The sequence below is a fragment of the Tachypleus tridentatus genome, chromosome 10 (assembly GCF_004210375.1).
Source record: "Tachypleus tridentatus isolate NWPU-2018 chromosome 10, ASM421037v1, whole genome shotgun sequence".
Lineage (NCBI taxonomy): Eukaryota > Metazoa > Arthropoda > Merostomata > Xiphosura > Limulidae > Tachypleus > Tachypleus tridentatus.
The window spans coordinates 21,128,877-21,148,444 of record NC_134834.1 but is presented as its reverse complement, the minus strand read 5'-3'; the positions used below and the strand labels follow the sequence as shown (position 1 = coordinate 21,148,444).

General features: G+C 33.8%; 2 protein-coding genes across 6 annotated transcripts in view; one reads left to right on the top strand and one right to left on the bottom strand.

The window, feature by feature from the left end:
* The window catches only part of LOC143228856 (transmembrane channel-like protein 1), an 83,414-nt gene extending 74,380 nt beyond the window's left edge, over nt 1-9,034 (top strand). Inside the window, exons 21-25 of the mRNA XM_076460253.1 lie at nt 593-757; nt 2,447-2,531; nt 3,405-3,556; nt 4,744-5,410; nt 8,899-9,034. Of these exons, the coding sequence (XP_076316368.1) occupies nt 593-757; nt 2,447-2,531; nt 3,405-3,556; nt 4,744-5,410; nt 8,899-8,938 (1,109 nt within the window). The 3' untranslated portion in view covers nt 8,939-9,034. The remainder of the gene's footprint in view (nt 1-592; nt 758-2,446; nt 2,532-3,404; nt 3,557-4,743; nt 5,411-8,898) is intronic.
* Nucleotides 11-16,197, bottom strand: LOC143228857 (microtubule nucleation factor SSNA1-like). Of its 5 annotated transcripts, XR_013015482.1 has the most exons (5): nt 15,952-16,197; nt 14,568-14,767; nt 14,048-14,152; nt 9,741-10,093; nt 3,774-4,403 (listed from the first exon to the last, which is right to left on the bottom strand). XR_013015482.1 is itself a non-coding variant. In XM_076460258.1 (4 exons), exons 1-3 carry the CDS (start codon nt 16,001-16,003, stop codon nt 14,054-14,056), a joined length of 351 nt encoding a protein of 116 aa, XP_076316373.1. In that variant the 5' UTR covers nt 16,004-16,197; the 3' UTR covers nt 11-29; nt 14,048-14,053. The 5 variants fall into 5 exon arrangements, 4 of the variants coding, with proteins under 4 accessions (XP_076316373.1, XP_076316371.1, XP_076316372.1 ...); XM_076460258.1 differs by lacking the exons at nt 3,774-4,403; nt 9,741-10,093 and adding an exon at nt 11-29; XM_076460256.1 differs by lacking the exon at nt 9,741-10,093.
* Nucleotides 16,198-19,568: the final 3,371 nt, after the last annotated feature.

The following is a 19,568-nucleotide window of genomic DNA, read 5'->3' as shown; positions in this document are numbered from 1 at the left end:
CTGTACAGATGGTGACCCAATATTCCAATCTAAAAACAATCACACGGAAAAATTTGTATAGTTTTGTATTCTGGTTAAACATCTTGAACAATTTTTAGAGATACATTGTGCTTAATCACGTGAAGCTGTGTCGATTTTTATTAAAATGTTATACCAGTGAAATACGTAGCGTATTAAAATGACGGATGAAGTGAAAAAATCAGTAATGTCCATTTTGAAGTTGTTGTTTTTCAACATTATTTGTTACGAAGGTTTAATTTATTGGCACAAGAAACCAAAACTAGTGGAGACGTTCCAATAAACTACTTTATCATATAGAAGTATAGCAGGATTGGAAACATGCTTAGTTGTCCATACATAAGCAAGTACATAACAAGGTATTAGTTTTAGCATTTATATATAAACTACTGTGTATGCGTTTTTAACATGTAACTACTTAAACAGAACACATGCACCAGTACAGCTAAGTAAAATAAACGGTTTCAAATAACATCTGAAAGTTCTGTACTTGTCCGTAAACTCTTAAAAGAAAAATAAACCATGGAATGAGGCTTCGATATTCTGGTTAAAAAACAAAATGTCTGTCCTGCAGGAAAAGGTGCTAGTGTTGGAGCCAAGTGGTCGTCTGCTAAAAAAATACTACCAATGTTGCCGACATGCAATAAGTTCCGGGCGTTAAATCGTCAAAACGATCGTGTGATGGATCGTCACGATGAAGAAGCCAGTGTTACACGTGCTCAGCCAAATAATCACATGGGTAAGTTAGTCCATTTGTTTGTTTGTTTTTTAATTTCGCGCAAACCTACACGAGGACTATCTACGCAAGCAGTCCTTAATTTTGCAGTGTAAGACTAGAGAGAAGGCAGCTAGTCATCACTACCACTACCGACGAATAGTGGGATTGGCCGTCACATTATAACGCCCCACGGCTGAAAGAGCGAGCATGTTTGGTGTGACGGGATTCGAACCCGCGACCCTCGGATTACGAGTCAAGGTGCAATTAACCACCAGGTCAGGTCTAAAGGAATACAACAAACACACATACAATAGCGTCATGAACACGCATCAAAAGTAGTTTGGTTTGTTTGGAATTTCGCACAAAGGGCTGTCTGCGCTAGCCGGCCCTAATTTCACAGTGGAAGACTAGAGAGAAGGCAGCTAATCATCACCACCCATCGCCAACTCTTGAGCTACTCTTTCATCAACGAATACTGGGATTGACCGTGACATTATAACGCCCCACGGCTGAAAAAGCGAGCATGTTTGGTGTGACGGGGATTCGAACCCGCAACCCTCCTGGCCTCGTCAAAAGTAAAGCCGTTACGATATGTTAGCGTGTAAAAAATTTAACAGCATTTCATCGTGAATATGTACATAACAGTGTTATTCTAAAGTCCTGTTGTCATATCAAAAAAACTTTACACAACAAACACGACCATTTAATGTCACGCTCTCACTCGTAAAGTATTTTAAAACCACATTTTGATGGGACATGAAGGGTTAAAAAATGTCAAGTAATATTGCTGCCGTTATTAAATGTAATGTAAATACAGTGGAGCGCCATTAAGCCGCGAAATCGCTTAAGCCGCTGTAGCAAGTCTTGTGAGCGATGATTATCGCGGCTCACCGCTAATTTAAGAACGTGTAAAAACGCGGCTTACGAATTTAATCCTGGCTTTATAACTTCAAGGGGACATTTAAAAAGGATTTGCTTTAATTTGGGAAATAAATAAAATATATTACAATAGAAATTGACCGTTAATCTACCTTATCCGCTCTCTATGTCAGCTTTATGGAAGCCGCCATTGTTACCGAATCACACCTCTCCATACATTAAAGTTAATCCGCGGTAAATCCGTGAAAAAAGGGATCAATAATTAAATTATTATTTTTAATTCAATAATCCGATATAATGATCACGCAATGGCCCGGACGAGGCTCCTCGGCGGCGCTGTTGGCGACTCCGGCTTTTCAGTCACAAAGATTTAAGCCGCGGTTAAGCAGGTTGACCCCCTTCCCAAATACCGCGACTTAACGTCCACTGTATTCAATTGGTTGGAAACTTTGCTTATAATAATTTCGTTGATATGACGTGTGCGATTCTCGTTCTTTGTTGTAATTTCATTAAGCGGTTTGGTTTATTTTGAATTTCGCGCAACGCTACACGAGAGCTGTCTGCGCTTGTCGTCCCTCATTTCGCATTGTAAGACTAGAGGGAAAACAGCTAGTCATCGCCAACCACCGCCAACTCTTGGGCTACTCTTTTACCAACGAACAGTGGGATTAACTGTCACGTTACAACACCCCACGGTAGAAATCGTTAAGTGGGCAAACCAGGCAAAATATTGTTTATTTGTTCACCACGGTATAACAGACCAAATAAAATACCTAACTGATAATACAACCAATTAGTGGTAATGAATAAAACGTCTGTTCTTCTTTTCAGAAACAGGAGTCAAAAGGCACGTGAAATATTCTTTAGCATCTGAAGAAAGTCCCATTGGTTCTCCTAAGATGTGTTACAATAACAGGTAAATATTATGAAGTATGAACAGGTGTCCGGTATTTATATAAACTAGAAAAATCCGTCCTCGGTTCTGCGGACTTCTCGGATATTGTTTAATAGTTCTATAACTGTTAAAGCATTAGAAATGTTTTCCACAAATGAGATTAAACAGTCTCTCTCCTTCGTAACAGACAGAATGATGTTAGATACAGTAGTCAAATGGATAATTCAGAGAAAGAATGGAGTGTTGGTCCAGGTTAGAACAACCCCTCCACAGACGATACGTCTTCATACACGTCATTCAATGATATCCATTACCCATGAGAAAGCTTGATTTAAACTTACAATGAAATCTATCATCACAAAGTAAATTTCATCGAATTATTTCTTTTCAGATGGAGTTATCAATGAAAGTGTTTTGCTGTTCTGTTACAACATCCACGAGATTTTTACCATAGAAAAACGTAATTTTTAAAAGTTTTTTTTTATTGTTTTATGTATTTGAAACTTAGTTTTTATTGGTTAAATCTCAAACATATGACTGTTTGTGGAAATTGTTTTTATTTATTGTTCATCTATAAAAAAAAACAACCCTTAGTTATAAAAATATTACCCAGTTATGATAAGTGCGGTAGTTTCCCAAGATCCGAATTTTGGACACACTGTTTGCTATGCCAAATGAAAGAATTTGGGTTAACCATATAAGAAATGTTTAAAACGAATTTCGTGTACTAAGGACTTTGTTTCCTTCGTTACTTTCACCAAAATGATGTTTCTTTATTGGACCCTAACACAGGGGTTTACAGCCTAATGATAAATCCTGATTTATGAAATTGTTTTTCAAATAATGTCTCTTCTAAGAGAAATGTCTGACATTTTTAAATATATTAATCTTTAGAGATAAGAAATCAGATACTAAAGACCCAGAGGAGTTCTCAAGAAGAGAGAGAGAACGTTTGGACACTGAAGACGTACCTGTCATTACTATCAGTCAGCCCACCATAAATGAAGAGAGAAAACTGTATCATCAACAAAGCACAGATAGCACAAGTAACTAGTTAGTCCTTTGGAAAATGTTAACTCTAATCAGCTTGGTCATCAGACATCTTAAAAGTTACAGCAACACATAAAACTTGTCAAATTTGGTAATTTCAATTTATTAATGTATACAACTGTGCCTCGATCTAAAAGCAACGCATTCTAAGTGTTTTGATAACACAGTTCTTCGTTCTTTCTTAAAATTATACAAAAAGTAACAAACTGTAGAGAAACATTTTAGTTTATTAAAATTCAAAATGGTGTTGAGTCTATTGCCATCCATCCATTTTACATCATGCTTTGTAAACAAAAAAACAAACAAACTAATGAACAGTTTCTGAACATACATTTAATTTTATCAGTTTATTTGCCATCAACAAAACATTAATGGGAACAATATTGTTATTTATATAAAGCCATTAGTCAATTTCTTTTTCTTAGTTTACCCCAGGATAAACATTATAAATTCGTAAACCCCAAGGAGTTAGCAATATTATAGCACCCTCACTGTGATAAATTAAAAATACAACTCATTTTTAAAAGATTTCTAATATAAAATAAATGCCATGCATCATTCTGTGTTATACTTGCCTGTAAATAATCAACTGATGTGTGTGTGTATAATTTTTCTTCATTACTTTGGAAAACAGTCACTTTCCCACAACTGTCTACATGCAGTGAAGGGTTATATAGATGCAATACACATTGTAGGCTTGACTTCCACATCTCGCTCTCCTAATTTCTATATCTGTTGCTGCTCTTTTATTTTTTCTGCAAGACTGGCAATTGGAGGTTAAAACTGATAGATGGTGTATCCCCACTGCACTGTGGGTCCTACTTTTTCAGTCACCTCCAAAACCTAGGGTAATTTTATAATCCCACATTATATCTTGTACTCTGGAATCTTTTCAATTAGTGCAGCATTTTTTGTTTTGACTTGTGTTTTTAAGTTATAACAAACTAATATAATTAGTCAGAGGTTTGGATTTACTGTTTTTAATGCAGTCCTTCCTTATGATTTTGCTTATTTAACTTCATTAAAATTATTCATTTTTCACTGACATATATATTACACACACAGTTAACTCAAATTCCACTTTAGAAACAAATTATTTTCATAACATTATATTTCCACATTTAAGTTCATTTTCGTACCTTTCAAAGTTGCTGGTGTTTTTTTTTTTATTTATTTATTACAGATCCAACCAGATCTGATGATTACAAACAGACAGGGGCAGGAAATAACCATCCTAGAACTGGAAATTCTGAACCAACACCAGAAATGGTGTTCTCTATAAATGACATGGAACATGCTCTCCTTCATAGCAGACAGAATGCCACTGGAGACAACAATCAAATGGATAATTCAGAAGAACAAGGGAGTATTGAGCCAGCTGATAACAGCCCCTCCACAGATGACACATCTCTTTCCCTAACAGACTCCAATATTCTAGGGAAGATCCAAATGCTATCTACAATCTCCTTGGCAGCACAAGATAGTAATGGCTTTAAAGAAATGGATACACCTTCAGCTTTGTGTAAAATGCAGAAGCACCATCATGATGAAGACTCTTCTGAATCGGAAACGCTCAATTCATCAGGTTTCATTGAAGCTTATTCTAAAATAAACGATCAGGCAACAAGTGCACTACCACATCAAAGAACACTAACAGAAGCACCTTCTGATTGTAACACCATGCAGGTTCACAGAAAACCACACCAGCAAGCCCATGACTGCAGCACACTTAATCCCAACGTGTCCACAAAAGAAGCACTGGCTGGAACGTATAAAGCTCCACCGGTCACAAACATGTCACCGATGTTGAACACTGAAAGACGTTCAACTCCTGTGGATACTTTACTGCGGTAATCTTAACTTATCTGTTCAGTTATTTTCAACGTTCAAGTCACTTGTTTTTTTTTTTAAAAAGAAAGAAAAACCTTAGGCCTGAAGTTAATGGTAACCATGGTAAATAATGGAGTAATAACAATACAACACAAACTACATAGGAATATATCACACTTCATTAAATGCCATGCTTATTTTGAGAATCAGGAAAAGAATAAATAACCTTAGCTGATAGTCAATAATTTATAATAGTTTTAGAACACTTTCAACACGCAGCGTCTCTACGTTTACATAATACAGTTAGATATTTTATCAATTTACTGAAACTACTAAGAAATTTGTAACATTACATATTTTTGTAAAAAGTTACTAAATATTTCTTTAACACAACAGTCCATGTTAAGAAACTATGTCAAAGCATATCCACCTATGACATTAAGTTGAAATTTCCCCATCATAAAACTAATAAGCTTACACCAGAAAGCCAAAATAATTTATTTTTATGGACTGTCACATCATTCAAAAAAAAAAAAAAAAATTAATCTTGTTTCAACCTATTCTAATGAATGTTTTATGACACAGGTTAGATAAACGTAAAGTTATGGGTATTACTGGAGAACAAATGTGAATTTGTCAAGTAACTCTCTGACATTTCTAAAACTCGACTAGCGACTCGTTGAGGAATTAATGGATAATTTCCAGATATCAAATGCTGTGATTTGTTTAAAAATTGCTCAACGATAGAAAAATTAAAATCCTAAAAACAAAATAATTATTACAATTAATTAGTTAAAATTAAGCATGTTACCTCATAATAAAAGTGAAAATTTTAATTATACAATTCTTTACTGACCCAACAGTTGCTTCCAACAAAAAAACATTTGTATAATAGCAGCTCAGTAATGTGCTTACTGTTATACGCTAATCGTAACCAGGTCTTTTGCCAAAATCATTTCTACTGTCACTCCAAGTTATAGCCTGATTGAGTCATGGAGAGCTCAGACTGGCTGCTATAGTTTGAAGTAACACCTCCACGACTAATTAATTACAAGTATTTCAAAATGTTCTTTAATGTGGGTTTGCTTCGTGCATTTTGTACAACACTACTAGAGGGCTATCTGCTTTAGCTGTCCCTGATTTTGTACCACCAGACTTCAAAGAAATCAGCTACTAGTAAACATCACCCACTGCCATCTTTTAGGCTATTCTTTTACCAACAGACAGTATGATTGACCATCACAATATAATGCCTCCACAGCTGAAAGCATTAGCATGATAACTGATTGGATTCATACATTTGTGCCTTACCCATAAGGCCATACTAGGACTTTAAATAGAGAAAACTAGAGGTGGGAAACCTCTAAGCTACGTCATGCCACAGCCAATAAAAAAAACTTGTTTTTGGTGTATAATTTATTTTGGGACATTATAAAAGCCTGTTCTACAAGAGATTATTTACAAATCACAAGGGATAGTCTGTTCTACAAGAGATACTTTACAAATCGCAAGGGATAGTCTGTTCTACAAGAGATACTTTACAAATCGCAAGGGATAGTCTGTTCTACAAGAGATACTTTACAAATCACAAGGGATAGTCTGTTCTACAAGAGATACTTTACAAATCACAAGGGATAGTCTGTTCTACAAGAGATACTTTACAAATCACAAGGGATAGTCTGTTCTACAAGAGATACTTTACAAATCACAAGGGATAGTCTGTTCTACAAGAGATACTTTACAAATCACAAGGGATAGTCTGTTCTACAAGAGATACTTTACAAATCACAAGGGATAGTCTGTTCTACAAGAGATACTTTACAAATCACAAAAGATAGTCTGTTCTACATGAGATACTTTACAAATCACAAGGGATAGTCTGTTCTACATGAGATACTTTACAAATCACAAGGGATAGTCTGTTCTACATGAGATACTTTACAAATCACAAGGGATAGTCTGTTCTACATGAGATACTTTACAAATCACAAGGGATAGTCTGTTCTACAAGAGATTCTTTACAAATCGCAAGGGATAGTCTGTTCTACAAGAGATACTTTACAAATCGCAAGGGATAGTCTGTTCTACAAGAGATACTTTACAAATCACAAGGGATAGTCTGTTCTACAAGAGATACTTTACAAATCACAAGGGATAGTCTGTTCTACAAGAGATACTTTACAAATCACAAGGGATAGTCTGTTCTACAAGAGATACTTTACAAATCACAAGGGATAGTCTGTTCTACAAGAGATACTTTACAAATCACAAGGGATAGTCTGTTCTACAAGAGATACTTTACAAATCACAAGGGATAGTCTGTTCTACAAGAGATACTTTACAAATCACAAAAGATAGTCTGTTCTACAAGAGATTCTTTACAAATCACAAGGGATAGTCTGTTCTACATGAGATACTTTACAAATCACAAGGGATAGTCTGTTCTACATGAGATACTTTACAAATCACAAGGGATAGTCTGTTCTACATGAGATACTTTACAAATCACAAGGGATAGTCTGTTCTACAAGAGATTCTTTACAAATCGCAAGGGATAGTCTGTTCTACAAGAGATACTTTACAAATCGCAAGGGATAGTCTGTTCTACAAGAGATACTTTACAAATCACAAGGGATAGTCTGTTCTACAAGAGATACTTTACAAATCACAAGGGATAGTCTGTTCTACAAGAGATACTTTACAAATCACAAGGGATAGTCTGTTCTACAAGAGATACTTTACAAATCACAAGGGATAGTCTGTTCTACAAGAGATACTTTACAAATCACAAGGGATAGTCTGTTCTACAAGAGATACTTTACAAATCACAAGGGATAGTCTGTTCTACAAGAGATTCTTTACAAATCACAAGGGATAGTCTGTTCTACAAGAGATACTTTACAAATCACAAGGGATAGTCTGTTCTACAAGAGATACTTTACAAATCACAAGGGATAGTCTGTTCTACAAGAGATACTTTACAAATCACAAGGGATAGTCTGTTCTACAAGAGATATTTTACAAATCACAAGGGATAGTCTGTTCTACAAGAGATACTTTACAAATCACAAGGGATACTCTATCAGCCACAATTACATTTGATATTATATTTTAAGGAGTATGTCATTAATCACGATAACATCTATGTTGTGAGGGGTACATTTTGTAAATCTTGACTTTATGGGTTACTCTGTAAATCAGTAAATATGTTTTTATAATCAAGACTGAAAGAGGTACTTCATTAACCGTGAGTGCTTGAAATAGTGCATCTTGTTGGAAACTCTTGATAAATCATGACAATGTAGGTTACTTTATTTAAAAATAATTAATATTACTTCATGAACCATAGCCCTAACATCCCTTTTTGTTTTGAGACTTCAATAACTTTTAAACCTAAATTACTGTCAGGTATTTCAATTGGACTTGATTCAAAAACCATTATTAGAAATGCACAGTTTTTAGACACGGGTTCATTTTATAACTCATATTTTACTAATCTTTCTTCCAGGAGGGCAAGGATACAAAGACTGGACACAGATTCTCTATAAGAAAACGCCTGAGCTTCCGACGTATCTACCATGCGTGAAAGTTAATGAGTTTTATAACTGAAACAATTATACTCTTTGATTATACGGATAATATATACTACATGGATATAATATATTAAGATGGTATTCTGTATAATAATGTTTATGTATCTATGGTGTATGAAATTACCTTCTTCCAATTGTTTAAAACCACTGTATTAAACCTTCATGGGCCTACACCAAAAACACCTAAAATGAGGATTATGCAACTTATGTCAAGATATGAATTGAGCTGGGCAACTAACTTGATTACTTGTGAACACTGATTATGTCAATTAATTCAAATTAAAACCTAATTAATTAATATCACAAATATAATCAAAATTAGTTTCTAATTACAATTTGCAATTATTCAAGTAATTAAAATATTCTCATTATGTTGCCCATCACCAAACATCTTCACCCTTTCAGCCTTGGGGGTGTTATAATGTTCCAATCAATCCCACAATTTATTGGTAAAAAGAGCAATCCAGGAGTTGGTGGTTGGCAGTTTTGATTAGCTGTTGTCCCTCTAAATTACAGCTAGTACACACAGCTTTTGTGCAGCTTTACACAAAATTCAAAAGAAATTAATCAAGTACATTTGTTTGTTGTTAAGCCTAAAGTACTCACCAGTTGTATCAAAACATAATTTGTAATATTAGAAGTTGTTGTTCCTTGTCAACTCATGCAAGAATATTTTTTATTCTCATTTTTGTTTGTTTTTTTTGCCTTTTCATAAGACTAAGTTATAAGTTAAATTGTAATCAGTTAATACACTCACTCTTTAGCTTTCAGGAAATCATCGACCATCCTCTTAAGCTCTTGTGATGAGCTAGTGACAACTCAACCATAAATTAACTGTCCTGTTAGATGATAAAAAGACTTAACTGAAATTTAACCGTCTTTCCAAATTTAAGTTCGTTTCTTCTCAAATTTTTATCAAATTCTCCACATAATCCCGTAAACTTATTTTCTTAAATGCAAATAATGCAAGAAACCTCAACATATTCCCATACGATAACTCTGACATCTTCAAGTTCATCCTTGTAATCCTTTTACACAAGTCAATATTTTGTTCTCCGACAGATTGTTTAGAGTATTCATGGTGAGTAAACTGGAATGAACAGCAACTTCCTGTTGTAAAAAAAAAAATGTGTAAAGTACAATATTGAGTCTTTCGCTTTTCATTAACAAAAGATGAAAGAATTTTGAAGAATCATCCAATACGCTTGTGTTTATTTTTACGACAAGCAGTTTCCAACATTCCAGTTTACACATCAAGTTAATATCTTCTTAAATGAGACAAACTGTATATAATATTGCAAATAAGGCTGTAATTCATACTGAGGTAGTTACTTGTAGCCAAGCTCAATCAGCTTCACTACTAATAACAAAGCAGTCTTGTTATCTACAAGATCAACATTTGTTTCACAAGACTTAACTAACTGAAGAAGTTAACCATTCCTAGTGATAAGACTAATCTTTACTTATGATGAACATCTAAGACGTTTGATCCTACGATACGTAAAAACAAACCTAAGTGAAATCTAAAAATGCACGTTAACTGTCATGATATCATTCTTGTAGTTTTAGAAATAATAATAAAGAATTAGTAGATTTCTAATAACACAGAGAATTCCAGAACTTAAAATTTATTTATGAGTTTATGAGCCACAATACAAGGAATTTTATGGCTAATGGAATAAAATTTATGAACAGTTCTTGAAGAAAACTTTTAACATTTAGTTTCTTTTCTTTTTTTAATGATTTTTAAAATCAAATAACTATATACAGTCAAACATCGATATAAGGCGCTAGTTGGGGTCCAAAAAATTCGACCGCATTGTATCTGATTGTGCCTTATACCGATTTGATTATATATTTTTTTGACCCTCGGGGTGAGCGATAATGCAAAATTTACGCGTTTTGTAGTGAAATAAAGAAAAACAAACAAAACTACTTACACCAATGATATAGCATTTTTTTTATTTATTTTTATTTATTAAACTCAATTTTAAGACTGAAATTAAATGTAAAAAGCAGAATTCTAAAGAAATTTATCGAATTCATTACTTTGATGGGGGCTGATATTCTAAAAGTAGTTCCGTCAGAGCAATCATGTGATCGTTTTTACGATTAGACGCTGATTAAAATTAGTTCAATTTTAAAAGTTAATACATATAGTAATTAGTTTTGATAATTATTTACTAATTATTAAAATCTAAGTACAAACTGAAGTCAAATAACTACCAGATAAACAAATGTCATGGCAAAGTTTAAAATACGAATTCAGTACTGAAACAAAAGCGGATTTTCAAAAATTTAATAACAATAAAATATAGTTAGCACATAAAACAAGTTGAAATGCACAAATTTATAGTTACTCAGTAGTCTTCTTTCTTTCAAAAGCCTCCAAAAGTGTCTGTTGTCTTCCTCCTTGGTTTCGCATCCTCTTCGCAGTTCTCATTAGGTCCTGGATCTGTAGTATCTTGCAAATTCCTAGATTGTGGTGTTCTGGCCAATATAGAAGTTGTTCTGTGTACTGTACTGCCTGAGTTGAGGTGATGCAATTCCTGAGTTCTTCTGGAATGGGGTCATCTTCTTCTTCTTCATCTGGAGTGGTAAAATCTGTGGGTGCTGCCGCTGGGTTCTCTATTGCTTTCTGGATCTCTTCATCTGTGAGGGGTGGCTGGGTAACTGGTGCTACTGTCAATCTCGCCCACTGCTTCACAAGGGTTGTCAAGGGAGTCCATCCTGGTAGTCTACAAACTTCCTTTCTGCCTCTGCTACTTCTTCTGCTGTAAACCCATGGAAAATGTCATCTTTTTTCTTCTATTGGTTCTGGTTGTGGTTCTGGTGCTGCTTCTTTGAGTCCTTTATTCCAACAATTGTTGATGGTGCTCTGGCTTATCTTGTTCCATGCTATGCTGCTCATGTAGATGGCGTCCTTGATGGTCATCTTCTTCAAGAACTCTGATGCGTTGCTGATATCATCGACTATGGCCTTGACCAGTTGAGCTCTGTATTTCTCTTGAAGCTGGCGATGATCCCTTGGTCAAGTGGTTGAATCTTGCTGGTGGTGTTTTTGGGTAAGTAGAGTACGGTAATCTTTCCATCTCTGCTGGTGAGCTTCTCTGCGGCGGTGTGCTGGGCAATTATCCAATAGTAGTACGGCCTTCTCTTCTTTCTTCTGTGTTTTGAGGTGCTTCCTGACCGCTGGGACAAATTCCTGATGAAACCATTCTTCAAAGATTGTTGCTGTCATCCATGCGTTTTTGCTGCTGTTGTAGTCAAGTGGTAGTGTCTTCATGTTGAGGTGATGGAAACATCTTGGTTGTCGAAACTTGCCAATGAGTAGTGGTCGAATCTTGTGGGTGCCGCTCCAGTTACAGGTGAAAAGTAAAGTAGCTCTGTCTATGACTTGCTTGTATCCTGATGTATGGGTCTCTGTCCGAAGTGCGAATGTCCTATCTGGCATAGCCTTGTAGTAAAGTGCTGTCTCATCACAATTGTAGATCTGGTTCAGTTCCAAGTTATTCTCCTTGATGTAATCCTGTAGTTGAGGGATGAATTCCACTGCTGCTGCTATATCTGCCGACTTTGCCTCTCCACAAATCTTGATCTGGTTGATGCCGTGCGCTCCTTGAATCTCTGTAGCCATCCATGGGTGGGCTGCCAATCTTCTTTCTGGTATAGTTGCTGGTAGGTCTTCTCTGCCTTTGCAAGGACCATGGGTCCTGAGATGAGAATGTTGTCTGCTCGAAGTCTCACAAACCAATCATAAACTTCCATGTCCACTGCTGGGTCTGCTGCTGTCTTGGCTTTCTTCCTCTGTAGTCCTGTCATTCTGTCTACCTGGTTGCAGAATTCTCTCAGTTGATCTTCATTCTTCAGCCAACCTCAAGTGTAGACTCTGGAACTCCTATTTCTTTCATAATCTTGGTCCTTGCTTCCCGTTCGGATTCGCTGCACAATCTGTATCTTCTCTTGTACTGTGTAAGCATTCCTTTTGGTGCCTCTCTTCTCCATGGGTATAAATACGCTGTATGTTGAAAAAATATGAAAATCGCAGTCTGTCGCCACGGATGGTCACTATCCCATTCACTCACGACAAAATTGATTGATTCGTGAAATTCTGCCTACGAGCTGGTGTTACAAGACCTTTCAGTTATTCGGCGATATTAGAATAAAGGGAATAGCTGACGTCACAGATTTCCAAGAAACTATTTAGATCTGAAAGCTTCTGGGGAGCGAGCTGTTTCTTAGAAATTTATATGGTTTCAACATTGGCGCTATCGTTTGCAGCACTTCATGCCACTGTCACTGGTGTATGAGTGTATATGACTCATCCTTCGTCATCCATCGGTCGATCAAGGATGACTTGTGGTTTTAATGAAAATAAAGTTTTGATACTTCTTGCCTACGCACTGAGAGCTATCCTATGACTGGCAGATTATGTACTTTACTGCAGTTGACAGCGCCAGGAATTATTACATGAAGGCCGGGGTTTGATCACAATATGCGGCGTGAAAACCATACAAAAAGATTGAAGTGGATTTGGTTTTTGATTACATTAACCGGCTGATTACATTAAGCAGTGGTAATATTAAGCGGCGGCCTCTGTAGAAACCCCAAAAAATTTGGGGCCTAAGACCCCATCGTGCCCAACTGATTATCGCGCTTTATCGATGCATTTTATATCGATGTTTACCTGTATTTACAAACTGAAAATTTACACAAACTATAAATGAAATACATAGGAAAGAAACCACTTTCCTTTCTTTAAATTCACAAATAGAAAAACCCTGAAGCTCAAAAAGAAAATAATAATAATAATAATCAGGGATTTCCTTTCTGTATGGTATACCTCCCCCTCCTGTCCCCAGTCTCAGTTCTCCCAGCAATGTAGTTTAAGTATTTTATTCCATGATAATATCTTGTGTGAATATTTAGGTACTCTTACAACTGTACCATTTTATAAATACTTTTAAACAAATCTTTGGAAATACACGAGTTACTAAATATCTCTTTCTCTGAGAAAAAATGTTAAATCTCTGATTACGTAATTAGGCTTTTAATGTTACACACTTCTTACTAACTGTCTTTCACATCGTTTTTGGGGAAGTTTTTCTGCGACAGCTTTGAACCTTCTGTCTTTACTAGTCCAAGTAGAGCTTGAGAACTTTTCAGTATCTAACACACAGAACAGAATACAGTCAACACTAATTAACCAATTTCTACCTATATTAAAAGAAAATATTTAATATTAAAGAAATAAAGTAACCATTCACCCAGTAAATTTTCTAGTACAAAGATTTTCCTTCAAAATGGTTTTTAATAATAAACTCTAATAATTATTCCATGGCAAAGATTGAAATATTATAAATAAATGTCTGTACTACAAAATTTCTTCATTTATAAGAAATAACTACAGGTAGAATGTGATAAAACTGTGAAAGTCGTGCACTTACTTTCATTCTTGTAAATTTAAAAATTTATAAGAGCAAAAAAATTATAAGAATATAAATGGCTGTATAATAACATCACTAATGAAATGTAATAATTCCTTTTTGTATTATGACAAAATAGTAGTAAATGCAACAATTACCTTCGCATAGGCTTCTTGCGTGTCACTTATAAGTTTGTCATACTCTTCTCGAACAGCTATCTTCGCTGAAAGTGACTCATTCAGCTCAGCCAGCTGATTGGAAAGCACTTGAATGTCGCGTTGTAAGGTACTTCGTCTCTTCTCTTCATCCGAGATTTGTTGTTGAATTTCTTCTCGCTTAGCACACAGTTCTTCAATACCTAGATTTTATCAACAGAATGTAACAAACATTTTAAAATTCTCTACACAAAAATGTTCTTACAAATTTTTAAAGTTTTATCTTTAGCTACATGTCAACGAAATAACCAAAGCATGATTCTACATTATAACACATTCACTTTGGAATCATTCACCTCCTAACCAAGACTGGTCATGCTTTTATTTCCCTCAAGTTACTCATCCTACTTATTAATATCCATTGGAAGCATTATTAAAAACATAGACTAATTTAATAGCTTTGTAGGCTAAAAGAATAATTTATTCTCTGCATGAAATTCTCATATACAATTTTTAACAAAATAATAAAATAAAAACTAAGTGACAGAAGGCCAGTTAACTCATCATCCAATAAAGAAACGAGTCCACCTTAAATGTAACCAATCAGATCCATAAAACTTATAGGGATTCATATTAAAACACACCATATCAGTATCTGAAAAACTATTCTATAAGATAACACTAACAGAACCATCTTTTTTTCATACTTAATGCTGAGAATGATAGGATTGGGAAAAAATATATTTTGGTAAAGTAGGAGTCATTAGTTAACACAGTTCGCCTTTAAAATGGTTTGTTTTCAGACATTGCGGAAGCAGCGAATTTGAATGAAAGATTAACAAACATTTAAATAATGATAGGTAACTGTAAATGTTATAGACATTTTAGTGGATGGGTTAGTCTAAATGATTCAACAGGTCCTTTATTCTTATATGTTATAATGAACTTATTAACAAAGATGTTTCACAAATTTCTACACATATATATATGCTGCAATATCATAATACTTCCACAGATATGTATTGGGAAATTATGATAACAGGACTACAGTATAAAAACTTCTGTGAAATTGTTTTGCTTGAAAACTGTAGGTTTTTCCTTTAACCTATTTTGATTCAAAGTAAATATGTTTTAAAGACTTAACTATCTGAAACATACATAATAGAACACAACCAACAAGTAAAATATATTAATTACATAAGCCTAAGTTAACACTTGTTTAATTATGACATAATTAATAACGTAAGTTTTATAATTAAACTGCACTAAGGAAAAAAATAAGGATTAATAATGATTGAAATAATAATTTTTGCTGGGTGTAATTTTCCCCTTCAGCTACACTGCTCCAAACAGTTGAATACAATTAGCAATAGTTGTTTCAACTTACATGTCACGAGCTCGTTGTTGTAAGTTTGAAGTGCTGCACCTGCTTGGGACATTCCAAAGGCATAATACAGATCTCATTCAACAAAATGTTATTTTTGTTCCTTAACAAACAAATCTCTATTTACATTTTAAATAAAATAATGATGTTGTTACACATGGTAATATTTATAGACCAATATTATTGACATAACACTATTTTCCACATTACGGAACATTATCGATACCCAACGCCGACTACCTTGTTAAGCGCCAATCCCACTGTTAAGTTTTAAACTCGCCCTCTCACGAAGTTTTTAAAAACTATTAATATATATATATATAAAATAAAAACAAACCAATAATATTTATCATGAGGTTGGTTTAAATAAATATTTTTGTAGAATGACAAAAGTAAATTGATAAGAACTAACTCTGATATTTAATTTTTATTTAATAGTTTTAGCTCATTTATAGGATGGGACAGCATAGCTGGACCAATAGGACTCGTGCTATCCATGAACATTATGTTATGTTAACAAACCAAGTACCAGCCAATTGGGAAGAAATGTGTCCGAAAGCAGATTAACTCCAAAGTGATGATAACATTAACAGTTTAAGATAACCTGTTCATAGATATAAAGTATATCTATGAAAAAAAGAATTTCGTACATCAGGGAATAAATATTCATACGAAAAAGGTTCTGGAATAGTAGTTCACATTTCAAATAATTTCTATATTGATCGAATAACATTGGCTAAAATATGGTTGTTTTCACCAGAAACTGAAATGTGACAATGGCAAAGAGAGATAGAATTTGAGATACAGACGTTACAATGGTGCAACAAACACGCTTCAGGTAGAAATGTTATATAGATATGACAAAAAATACATTAGATCTATTACGATGCAGGAGTAAAACTAGGGTTAGAAAAGGTAAGATCATGCAGAAGGAACTCTAGTCACATAATATTTATAATAATGCAGGGAAAACGCTTTAAAAAGAGTAATTACAATAATATAACACCCACACACACACACTACAGATGCAGGAAGACAGGTAACCAAATGGTTGCCCCATTTTGTTTTGGTAAGGTTTGTTTGGTTTCTTTTGAATATCGCACAAAGCTACTCAAGGGCTATATGCGCTAGCCATCCCTAACTTAGCAGTGTAAGACTAGAAGGAAGGCAGCTAGTCATTGCCACCCACCGCCAACTCTTGGGTCACTCTTTTACCAACGAATAGTAAAATTGACCGTTACATTATAACGCCCCTACGGCTGAAAGGGTGAGCATGTTTGGTGTGATAGAGATTCGAGCCCTCGACACTCAGATTATATTAGTCGAGTGCTTTAACCACCTGGCCATGCCGGGGCCTTTGGTAAGATAGAAGTGTATTAAGATAATTTCCCGTAATTTATTTTGATAATACTTACTTCTCTCAAAGTTTTAATGTGTAATAATACTGGATATGTATAGAGAGATATGTTTTTCATTTATTTAATAGATTTAACAATAGTGTGTGAAGACTAATATGTCCGTGTTTCGTAAGTAAAATATACCATATTGTTTGTTTATTGTTTATTTCATTGACAGTAATGGTTAGATGTGGTTAGATTTTTCAATATGTCTAATTGAAATTAAAAGTAAATATTTGATGTCTTGAATGTATATTGGTTTATAGAAGACACGTAAATACTATAAATGAACGACCTTATAACACCAGACTTTTGTTTTTGTTTAATTAAACACGCAACGTTTCGCTTTACAGGTTCTTCAAGAGCGTTCACTGAAACACGAACCGAAACTGGCGGTACAAAGCTTCAGAAAAGAAGAAGCGAAACGTTGAGTGTCTAATTAAATAAAAACAACATTTTGGTGTTATAATAACGTTGAGTGTCTAATTAAATAAAAACAGCGTTTTGGTGTTATAATAACGTTGAGTGTCTAATTAAATAAAAACAGCATTTTGGTGTTATAATAACGTTGAGTGTCTAATTAAATAAAACAACATTTTGGTGTTATAATAACGTTGAGTGTCTAATTAAATAAAAACAACATATTGGTGTTATAATAACGTTGAGTGTCTAATTAAATAAAAACAATATTTTGGTATTGTAATAACGTTGAGTGTCTAATTAAATAAAAACAACATTTTGGTGTTATAATAACGTTGAGCGTCTAATTAAATAAAAACAACATTTTGGTGTTGAAATAACGTTGAGTGTCTAATTAAATAAAAACAACATTTTGGTGTTATAATAACGTTGAGTGTCTAATTAAATAAAAACAACATTTTGGTGTTATAATAACGTTGAGTGTCTAATTAAATAAAAACAACATTTTGGTGTTATAATAACGTTGAGTGTCTAATTAAATAAAAACAACATATTGGTGTTATAATAACGTGGAGTGTCTAATTAAATAAAAACAACATTTTGGTGTTATAATAACGTTGAGCGTCTGATTAAATAAAAACAACATATTGGTGTTAAAATAACGTTGAGTGTCTAACTAAATAAAAACAACATTTTGGTGTTGAAATAACGTTGAGTGTCTAATTAAATAAAAACAACATTTTGGTGTTATAATAACGTTGAGCGTCTAATTAAATAAAAACAACATTTTGGTGTTATAATAACGTTGAGTGTCTAATTAAATAAAAACAACATTTTTGTGTTGAAATAACGTTGAGTGTCTAATTAAATAAAAGCAGCATTTTGGTGTTATAATAACGTTGAGTGTCTAATTAAATAAAAACAGCATTTTGGTATTATAATAACGTTGAGTGTCTAATTAAATAAAAACAACATTTTGGTGTTATAATAACGTTGAGTGTCTAATTAAATAAAAACAACATTTTGGTGTTATAATAACGTTGAGTGTCTAATTAAATAAAAACTACATTTTGGTGTTATAATAACGTTGAGTGTCTAATTAAATAAAAACACCATTTTGGTGTTATAATAACGTTGAGTGTCTAATTAAATAAAAACAACATTTTGGTGTTATAACATCATTTGTTTCTTGTGTTAATGTGTCTTCTATACGCCAATATGCACTAAGGAAATTAATTCATTTTAAATTAGTATTATTATTGTTATTATAATTTTTATTATAGAGGTTGTTTGTTTTTCTTTTGCTTCACTACCTTAATATATATATATATACTCACAGCAAATCTAAATCTACTCTGGCAAAAATTCATAAGACATTATCGAGATCACACCCGAAAATATCTTTAATAGCCAATGTACTCAAAATGAAACACTGATTTCCAGTCTTTATAAATAAGGACGTAAGAAACGTACCTTCAATTAGCTATAACTCGTTACCGTATACTTGTACTAACCAGATTATTAATTTTGACCAGATATTAATTTTGCTCCTACCTTTAAAAGTGTCATGAATCGTTACGGTAGGTTTTAAACCTTTAATTCGACAAACAAAGGTCATAAGGTTTTCAGGTCGTAATTTGTAAACTTAATTATTTCTATATTATGAACAAAATATTGCTTATTTATAATATATATTATGTTAATCTTACTAATATTCTACAGAATTGTGTCTGTCCAATAGAATCGTTAGGAATACGTGGTGTAAACCACGTGCCTGATCCTTAAAAAAAAAACTATTTTTAT